Consider the following 10780-nt stretch of genomic DNA (forward strand, 5'->3'; position numbering starts at 1 on the left):
ACAGACTTGAACATATTCCAGAGATTCACAAGTTTACGCGGACATGTGAAAGTTCCGCCTGAAATACCTTTCACAATGATTTAAGGATAACAAAGGGGATCACATAATTGTCCCACCATTTATTTAAGGTTGGAATTCGATGTTAAAACCAGAAGAGCCTCTTTTAAATAAAAACATTTCTTTACCTGTCACCCAGGGTTGAATATAGAAAAAAAAAAAGCTTGCTCATGTGTAATCCAATACAATAATATAAATTGATGAACACATCGATAGCACCATTCTGTTACCAAAAATAAAAGCATGGATTCTGAAAAAGTAAAATACTCAGCAAGTCAACAAGAAAATGACATTGAATCATGTACATAATATTGCCTACGTCCACTTTTAGCTTTCCTGGATAGAGAATTCCCATTAATATACAAATCTCAATTATAAGCTGGGGAGACAGAGAATTAACTTTTGTAATAAATGGAAGTCAAACATTTTGCAGTGAATTCTCTCTTGGTTTGCTTTGGTTTTCGTGTCACTCCTTGTTCATGTTACATAGGATCAATATTGTCGCACATTTTGCTTATACGGATGAAGTTGTTCAATAAATAAGACTTCATCCAGCTTGGGTAGAGATATTTGTTCTCTAAACCAAACTGCAGCTTACTGCAATACCACTTCTTCACTTTGCAGCTCTTTTAGTTGCCTTTTAGCATAAACCGTGAAAACAATTGTTGTCACCACTGTTAAAAGGAAACCACCAACATTTAACCAAATCTGCGGAGCCGATAAGGACTGTCGCTCTTGCGAAGCATCTGCCACCGTCTGTATAAGGATACCTCTGCGATGATCAATACCCAAAAAAGTTCAGAAGGCATGCAATATATATGCATCTACTCTGCAGGTTGCCAATAACTAACGTCTAATACAGCAAGCTCAGGTTTTTTTTTACTAAACCGAAAACTTACAAATCTGTAACTCCCCAAAAATACAACTCATGCACTTCGTTTGCATCATTTTTTGGGTTTATTTATCTGACTGAATCAGGCAATGGTCTAAGCTTGTAAGGTATGTACAAACGCACACACACTGTGTTGTAATGATCAAATATCACGTGCAAATAACACATTAGTAAACACAAGCTCGAGATTAAATACTAAAAAAAGGGAAGGGACGGAGAGAGATTTTACGTGTATATTGCAACAAGAATTTCTGGCACCATTCCTATCAAAGACCCCAAGATGTAAGGACCATACTTAACATGTGTTGCAACTGCACAGTAGTTATATATCATATATGGGAATGGAGAGATCCTGATCAATGTTACGACTTTAAACTGATGAAACCAATTTCCTTCACCAGCTGCTCTCAAAATGGCAGCTTTCTTAGGGTATTTTTCTAACCATCCCTGCATTAAAACAGAAAACGGTAAAGTCATTGCAAATCGCAACATTGGCAAAGACACGCAAACAAACCCAGGCAGAATCAGACAGGGAGCAAAATTTCAGTTAATAAAGGGTGAAAAATAAAATCTTAGGATGAAGTACGCACTTGAATTCGGTGAAGGAAAAGAGAGCCGATAAAGAATGGAAGTGATACACCCACAGCAGCTGCAGATATGATTAGCAGAAATCCGAAACCATAACCAAAACTCATCCCTGCCAACCAGATAGATGGCGTAGATGGTAGGAGTATTGTGGGGAATAATGCCACTGAAGCAAAGACTAGAAGTGCCAGCACCGGAGTACTAAAGGTTTTCATCTCCCAATTTATTAGAGGCATTATCTCCTGCAGTCATCATGTCATCAGTCAAGTTAGTAAAATTAGAAAGTGGAAAGATATCCTAGAAGAGATAAATGAACAATCCTTAATTGTCTCTGAAGAAAATAATGATTATTAGCCTTAGCTTTGCAAGAAGAACATGGAAAATAAATACAAACTCACTAAAATCAACAGTTTTGAGTGAACACTGCCCTGTCTGCATCTTAGAAATGAATCAAATCTAAGTGGCCATTCGATCTGTTTCAAAACTAGCTGGGACCACTGAAGTTGCAAGATTGTGGTTTGCACAACTTAGACAAATATTCCAGCAGTAAAAATTTAATGCTTATTCCAGTAAAGATTAATAGTCCAAAAGCGCAAATTTTGAACAAAAACTTATCAAACCATAAACTTTTTAATGTAAAGAACCACTAGGGTATGTTGTTGCCCTGTCGAAGCTTAAGAAGAAAATGAACATAGGAAGTGCAATACTGTGGCAAGAAGGGATATTTAGGGAGAGAGATGGATAGATATAGAAACAGATAATGTACAGTTTTGTCAGCAGGCAGTGAAATATATCAAATTCAACGACAATAAGGAAAAGCCTGCTATTAAAAAGAAGAGCCCCCTGCCTATAATCACCACGGAGGGTGATGAAATTTTCTAACTTAAAGATAAAAGCATGGTCACCTGCAAATTCTGATTAAACAGTATGCTTAGTTAATTATAACATTAAGTACACCAATGAGAAAGTTTCAGTCTATTTCAAGAACGAACCAGCAATTATCACCATAATATACAATGATAGAACATGTGATTAGGGATGGCCTGAAGGTATTTTAGAAATTTTCTTCATATGTTATATTGAAATATAATCTGTTCACGCACAGCCTAAAATTCTATAAGTTCGTTCCCTGACATAAAATCCTGCATCCAATATGCAGAAATCAAATAACAATATCGCAACCAACAAATTGCAACCAGGTCCATAACCCCATAACAGCACTCAAAATCAAAGAGATTGAAATTAGCAAATTGAGCAAGTTTGCAAGACCCAGGCTGAAAACAGGAAAGAAACCCATTCTTCAATGGACAGTTTCATACGTGCAATCAACAAAACGGAAAAAAAAAAACCCAAATTCAACCAAAAAAGAAATCATATCCCCAAAACTCAAAATTAAGAATCTACATGGATCAGAATGCAAATGAGAAAACATAATTAGTTATACGAGGTGATGTAAATTGCAAGTGCAGAAAAGATCCAACAAAATCCAGAAATTCAGGGTAAAAACCTTATCCATTAAAAAGGGGCCAACCCATTTGAAGAAAACAGCAGTCAATAAACCTATAAATGTAAATAGAATCCCCAGCTTGATCCAAAACCAAATAGACCTTCTCCGTATGGAAGAAAAAGCTGGCTCATGTACCAACAAATCCCTCTCTTCTGCTTCACATTCTTCTAATAATCGCTGTCTCAAAGTTTTCCCTTTTCCATTAACAACGTCATCATCACCCTCAACTCTTAGTTTAATCTCTGGAACCACCTCTCCCCCCTCACTATTGATATTACCATCATGATAAGTCATTGAATCTCAGAGCAAGAACCCTAATTTATTGTTTGGTTACTGAGAAAACAAGGGAAGGAAAATGTGGAAAGCAGAGAAGAGGATCAACTAAGCAAAGAAAGCAAACCTACAGAAATTATAACAATTTAAAAGAAAACCAAATCGCCTATTTATTTTTCTTTTTGCGTTCTCAAATTGGGAGTTTTAAGCTTAGGAAAGGCAATGATTTGTAATTTAGGATCTGCCATTGGAGCCGCAACGGCGTCAGATAAACGGTTCTAAAAGGACACGTTGCAACTTGCAAACACACTGTGACACTAGGGAAACTGAGTTTTCCACCGAGTTGAGACTCGGGATTGGGAAATGTAATGGTCGACACTCAACACGGATTTGACTCGCCTTTTCGTCTTTTTAAAAAAACATTTTTCATATAATCATTTATATTTTAATCTATTAATCCAAATCAAATTTTATAAAGCCATGTAATACAGTTTATCATCCCAATTCAATTAGCTATGTTTAGGATATCAGAATTTGAATTTTTGTTTTTACAAAATTTAATATCTTATTTAATAGATTAACTAATTATTAATAAAACATCTTTTAAACTAAGGATGTGCATATTAACTTATATTCGTTACTCGATATAATGATTATATTTTATTTGTTAATTAATTAAACGATTTTGATTAATTAAATTGTATGAAGGTTTCAACATAAATCATATAAACTTCATAATCGTAATTATTAATTATTATTTTTAACGATGTGTTTAGACGCATTGATTTGATCTAAATAAATGGTTAATTTATTAAACTTTACGTAATTATTTTAATGGATAAATGCTAGAGTCCAAAAAATAAAATAATTTAAAGGAAGGGGGAGGGTTGGATTGGTATGTTGTGACGGTCACATAGTGATGTGCTGGATATTGCATGACAGTACAATTAGGATAGGACACGTGTGCAAGAAAAAAAGGCTGGTTTCCACAAATTGAAATCGTCTCTTTTTCTTAGTCCCCCACTCGCTGCCCCTTCCACCAAAACACGCCACGTAATGTTGATATCGGTTGCTTTAATATATTTGAGTAGGTAAATTATGCATTTAGTACATAAATTATTAGTTTTGATTTGTTTTAATACATGAATTTTTATTTTTTTAAATCATACTTAAAGTTTATTTCTTTTTAGCACCTGTCATTAAAATTTTTAATTTTTGTTTTATTTTAGTACTAACGTTCAAAATTTAACAATAATTTTTGAAAATATTAAAAGTTTAGATACTAAAACAGACAAAAAATAATAGTTTAGATACTAAACGCATTAAGTTTTTAATGATGAGATACTAGCATGAAATGAAAACTAAACGTTTGGTATGGTTTTGGAAAAAATTGAAAGCTTAAATATTAAAATGTACCAAAATTAATAGTTTAAGTAATAAATGAATAGTACCCTTGAGTTAACTGTATCATATATTTTCAAAGTATGACTCTCATTTTAAATTAGTCCTTAAAAGTTTAAATATTTTAATTTCATCCCTAAACTATGACTAATATTCTAAATTAGTCCTCAAACTTTTGAACATTTTAATTTCATCGCAAACTATGAAATTCATTCTAATTGGCCCCAAACTTTTTGAACATTCCAATTCCATCCCAAAATATATGTTTATACTAATCACACCCCTTATTAACAAAATCATTAGGCCAAATTATATTATTATATGTTTGAAAAAACCCCAAAAGTTTAGGTTAAGCTATTTTTGAAACTAATTACACATTTTGGATGAAATTAGAATGTTCAAAATTGTAAGGATTAATTTAGAATAAGAGTAATAATTTAAGGATGAAAATAAAATATTTAACTGTTTAAGAACTAATTTTAAAAAAAATTATAGTTTGAGAACATAGACATGTGATGCAATTAACTTTATGTATTTTGGTATTTACCGTCATTTTTTCTTATGTTTTTTTATTGGGATTTATTTTCATGTTAATGTTTAACTTTTCTTAATATAATGTATTATTTATTTATTATCAGTGGACAATAAATTTTGTTCAAAATTTTTAATTATAAAATTAATCATCTTATTAATAATTTAAAGTAATTAAAATTATAACAAATATATATCGTATAAAATAAATTTTTTTTTTGAATGAATCGAATATAAATATTAATTTGATTTTAAGATATATGTATCACATATTCAAATATATGATATCAATATAATACTCTGATTTTATTCGAATATCTTAAATTGGATTGGTTAAAGGTCAATTTTAGTTCGTTTGAGCAAATTATATTATTGGGTTTCTCGTTACTGGAATTGATGGATTTAATGGGTTTAGCTTGGATTCTTGAAGTTTTGAATCGGGTGTTTGCTTGGGGTTAATTTAGTTAACTCGATTTAGCGTGTTAGAGCGGTCAAAATTTATTTTAGGATATACAATATTTATCATAGTGGAGGATGAACTTATCATGAAGTAACGAGTTAAAAAATATTTTATATTGAAACTCATCACATGAGATGATGAGTTCCAAAAATATACTTATATAATTTTTATTAGAACTTGTTACGAGAAGTGGACACGTTTCAATAAAAATATATATAGTATTAATACTCGTCACCTCCACATAATAAATTTTATATCACTGTAACTTTTATTTACTTCAAATAAAAAAAAGGAAAACTCAAATTAAATATCCAAATATTCTAAAACAACCCAATTATAAATAAATTGTAAATGTCCATCACATACAAACAGCTGAGCTGACCCATTTTATACCCATATAACCCAATAGCCTAGATTAAACTCAGGCTTGGTATATGGCTCAAATCCCATTCGGCCTACAAAAATTAAGGTTTAGAAAACCCTAATCTTTAGCCGTCGTCATCACAATATTTAGTTGATTGTCGAGTCTCCAGTCATCATCGAGTCTCCAATCGCCTATCTAGAACATGAATTGTTGGATTGAATGCGAGTTAAATTGACCATAAAAGAGAGGTTTCTAATGAAGGACTGAAAGAGTAGTTATCACTTATTTAGAACATTTGTTGTAATTGTTTTGCCAATTTGGTTCAACATGACATTTAATTTCTGAGGTATAATTGTATTCAATTTAATTTGAAAAAAAAGATTCAATAATTGAAAATTATGTAGAAGTTTTGAATACATTATCTATGGTTAGACCTTTTTGAGAAATTAAAAAAAAGTGAACCAAATATCTAACCGATACACCCTCATACCGATACAGGTGACTCGATCCGATCTGATGTGCCACATTAGAGCCACCAGAGCGACCCACAATAAAAATCCATGAGAAATTAATTTTTTTGTTAAAACATGTAAAATTATAAAATAATTTTATAAATAAAATACAAGTTCAGAAAATCATTCATATATTACAAATAGAATTAAAATCATACAAGTTCTAGACTTAGTATAAAAATCAAATATGACATACATGCCCTAATTACGCTTGTACCGTACTCTACAAGCCAAGTTGAATGAACTCCCATTACTGAAGTCGATAGCTGCACTGGATCGATTCTTTTAACTTGAAATGGAGAGTAAAAGAGTGAGCTTTTGGGAGCTCAGTAATATAGAACTATCAAGTGATGATGAAGGACATGCAAATAAATAACAAACATAAAATATTTTCTCATTGATTCAAGCATCTACAAGTTTTCGTGATGAGCTGAGGTTCCACTGATATTTCTTCAGGTAACATACAAGTAGGTTATAGCTCAGAGGAAACATTCAGAGGACCATGTTCAGAGATTGAAACAAACATATAGTGTGTTCCTTCAAAACCACAATAAAATGTAATCATATTTGAAAGAAGTAGTAGTTATTTTAATAAAACAAGTTTTTAAAATAACTGTAGTACCCTCAATCCGAATACTCTATGTGAAATTCCCCAGGACATCATCCATAAGGACTTACCCTAGACCTCTAGGATCTTGGAGTCCAATATGAATGATAAGAACAGAAAGGATTTACTACTCTATGTGAAATTCCCCAGGACATCATCCATAAGGACTTACCCTAGACCTCTAGGATCTTGGAGTCCAATATGAATGATAAGAACAGAAAGGATTTACCAGCTAACTGAACGTCAAAGGCTCCAGGATCTTACCCAATGAATACCCCAATAAAATAGTTTTAGATAGAACCAATGATATCAAAAAATAGAAATCATAAGTTGGGTTTTTATTTAAAATACAGAGTTTCCCTCCAACTGTACACCAAATACAATACTCCATAACAGTCATCCATAAGAACTACCCTAGACCCCTAGGATTTAGGAGTCCAATATGAATGATCAGAACAGAAAGGATTTACCAGCTAGTTAAACCTCAGAGTCTCCAGACATATACCCAGACAGTACCGCAATAAAATAGATAAGATAACAGACAGTAATATCAAAAATCAGGAGCTAATTGTACCTTGTTTCAGAAATCAGAAACCATATATCAGAAAGTGTACTTTATATAGATTAGAGAAAACATTTTTGTCAGTAGGGAACACACTAGAGGATCCATATAAATTTCTAAGGCTATTGGAAATTATCAAGAATATAAAGTATGAACTTACACAAAAATGAATCGGATTTCAAAATTGAGGTCTCTATTAAAAGGGTTTAATTGTTAACGAATCTAAAAACACATTCAGATATTGATGCTTCAAGACCATTTAGAATTTCAGGTGTATCAGAAAGTTATTTATGAACCTTTATATCAGAATAAATTAACATTTTAGATTGATTCCTCAAGTGAGGTCTCGATTAAAGGGGTAGTTCTGCGGTGCGGCGCCTAAAAAACGGCTAATATACGGCGTGACCGGTTAAACAAGTGACCGGTTAAAATTTAGACCGGTTATGTTATATTATTTAACCGGAAATATTATAAAGTACAATAACATACTAGGTAGCGCTTATATAATGTAATAGGTAGCGCTTATATTTACCTATTTTATAAGTAAACCGGTATATTTATACCGATAGCATTGCAAATTTACCTATTACATTATATTATATTGAAAGTGTCCATACTTTTTATAAAAAGGATCGATACTTCTTTTAAAGTTATGTAATTTATGTTTCAATTTTTTTTAATAGTGTTTTATGTTTTCCACCTACAATATTAATTTAATAATTTCATTTGCACAAAAAATTATTTGATTGTTTTGATATTTTATAAAATAATATTTAGAATTTTTAATTTAATAATAATGTATATCGTAACGTAAAAAATAAATCATTAGACGCCTATAATTACTAAATTAATATCTTAAAACTCACTCAAAAGATAACCTTAAATTAATGTTTTCCACAGTGAAAAAAGTATGGACACTTTTATAAAAAGGATAAATACTTTACAATATAAGCACTACCTATTACATTATATAAACGCTACCTATTACATTATATAAGCGCTACCTATTACATCATATTTTTACCTATTATATTGAAAGTGTCCATACTTTTTATAAAAAGGATCGATACTTCTTTTAAAGTTATGTAATTTATGTTTCAATTTTTTTAATAGTGTTTCATGTTTTTCACCTACAATATTAATTTAATAATTTCATTTGCACAAAAAATTATTTGATTGTTTTGATATTTTATAAAATATTATTTAGAATTTTTAATTTAATAATAATATATATCGTAACGTAAAAAATAAATCATTAGACGCCTATAATTACTAAATTAATATCTTAAAACTCACTCAAAAGATAACCTTAAATTAATGTTTTCCACAGTGAAAAAAGTATGGACACTTTTATAAAAAGGATAGATACTTTACAATATAACCACTACCTATTACATTATATAAACGATACCTATTACATTATATAAGCGCTACCTATTACATCATATTTTTACCTATTATATTGAAAGTGTCCATACTTTTTATAAAAATGATCGATACTTCTTTTAAAGTTATGTAATTTATGTTTCAATTTTTTTAATAGTGTTTCATGTTTTCCACCTACAATATTAATTTAATAATTTCATTTGCACAAAAAATTATTTGATTGTTTTGATATTTTATAAAATATTATTTAGAATTTTAAATTTAATAATAATATATATCGTAACGTAAAAAATAAATCATTAGACGCCTATAATTACTAAATTAATATCTTAAAACTCACTCAAAAGATAACCTTAAATTAATGTTTTCCACAGTGAAAAAAGTATGGACACTTTTATAAAAATGATAGACATTTTACAATATAACCACTACCTATTACATTATATAAACGATACCTATTATATTATATAAGCGCTACCTATTACATCATATTTTTACCTATTATATTGAAAGTGTCCATACTTTTTATAAAATGGATCGATACTTCTTTTAAAGTTATGTAATTTATGTTTCAATTTTTTTTAATAGTGTTTCATGTTTTCCACCTACAATATTAATTTAATAATTTCATTTGCACAAAAAATTATTTGATTGTTTTGATATTTTATAAAATATTATTTAGAATTTTTAATTTAATAATAATATATATCGTAACGTAAAAAATAAATCATTAGACGCCTATAATTACTAAATTAATATCTTAAAACTCACTCAAAGGATAACCTTAAATTAATGTTTTCCACAGTGAAAAAAGTATGGACACTTTTATAAAAAGGATATATACTTTACAATATAACCACTACCTATTATATTATATAAACGATACCTATTACATTATATAAGCGCTACCTATTACATCATATTTTTACCTATTATATTGAAAGTATCCATACTTTTTATAAAAAGGATCGATACTTCTTTTAAAGTTATGTAATTTATGTTTCAATTTTTTTAACAGTGTTTCATGTTTTCCACCTACAATATTAATTTAATAATTTCATTTACACAAAAAATTATTTGATTGTTTTGATATTTTATAAAATAATATTTAGAATTTAGATTTAACAACATTAACCAAAGATAATAATAAATATGTAATATATATGTTTATTGTTTTTAATTTAATAATAATATATACAACATCAAACACATTCCAAGCTATAAATTACAAGCTAAGGACACTTGAAGAAGCAAGAGAACAACTATCCAGGCAATCAAAAACGAGAAAATCCCAACATGATAACAACTGAACATATCATATCAATGTTCAAACTCAAGTTGTAGATTTTGATTTCCTTTTGCTTGGCATCATATGAGATTTGGATTTTGATTTCCTTTTGCTTGGCACCATATGAGCTTTGGATTTTGATGAGCATCGGAAGTATTTCGGACTTATGATTTGGGTGGTACTCAGAAGCATTTCGGACTTATGATTTTAGTTGCTATTTGTTACATTTCTTGTATACCACCCAGATCATACGCCCGAAACGTTTCTGACGCTTTAAAGTTGACCAAAAAATACAATGGTCGGGATTTCCCTCGCGTTTAAACGTTGGAAAAAAAACAATGGAAATTAGGAATAA

At 29.9% G+C, this 10780-nt stretch overlaps 1 protein-coding gene across 1 annotated transcript; it reads right to left on the bottom strand.

The window, feature by feature from the left end:
* Positions 1-350: 350 nt before the first annotated feature.
* Positions 351-3513, bottom strand: LOC120172003. Its single transcript, XM_039179588.1, has 4 exons — positions 3042-3513; positions 1540-1776; positions 1179-1396; positions 351-829 (listed from the first exon to the last, which is right to left on the bottom strand). Exons 1-4 carry the CDS (start codon positions 3333-3335, stop codon positions 652-654), a joined length of 927 nt encoding a protein of 308 aa, XP_039035519.1. The 5' UTR covers positions 3336-3513; the 3' UTR covers positions 351-651.
* Positions 3514-10780: the final 7267 nt, after the last annotated feature.

Source organism: Hibiscus syriacus, unplaced genomic scaffold (assembly GCF_006381635.1).
Source record: "Hibiscus syriacus cultivar Baekdansim isolate YM2019G1 unplaced genomic scaffold, ASM638163v2 tig00111841_pilon, whole genome shotgun sequence".
Lineage (NCBI taxonomy): Eukaryota > Viridiplantae > Streptophyta > Magnoliopsida > Malvales > Malvaceae > Hibiscus > Hibiscus syriacus.

Bases quoted from the DNA above. Each gene is read 5' to 3' on its own strand.
- LOC120172003 (XM_039179588.1), bottom strand. From the start codon at position 3,335: ATGACTTATCATGATGGTAATATCAATAGTGAGGGGGGAGAGGTGGTT. The intron at 1,777-3,041 runs GTTTTTACCCTG...TGATGACTGCAG, and splicing joins GCCCCTTTTTAATGGATAAG to GAGATAATGCCTCTAATAAA. The intron at 830-1,178 runs GTAAAATCTCTC...TGATCATCGCAG, and splicing joins ATTCTTGTTGCAATATACAC to AGGTATCCTTATACAGACGG.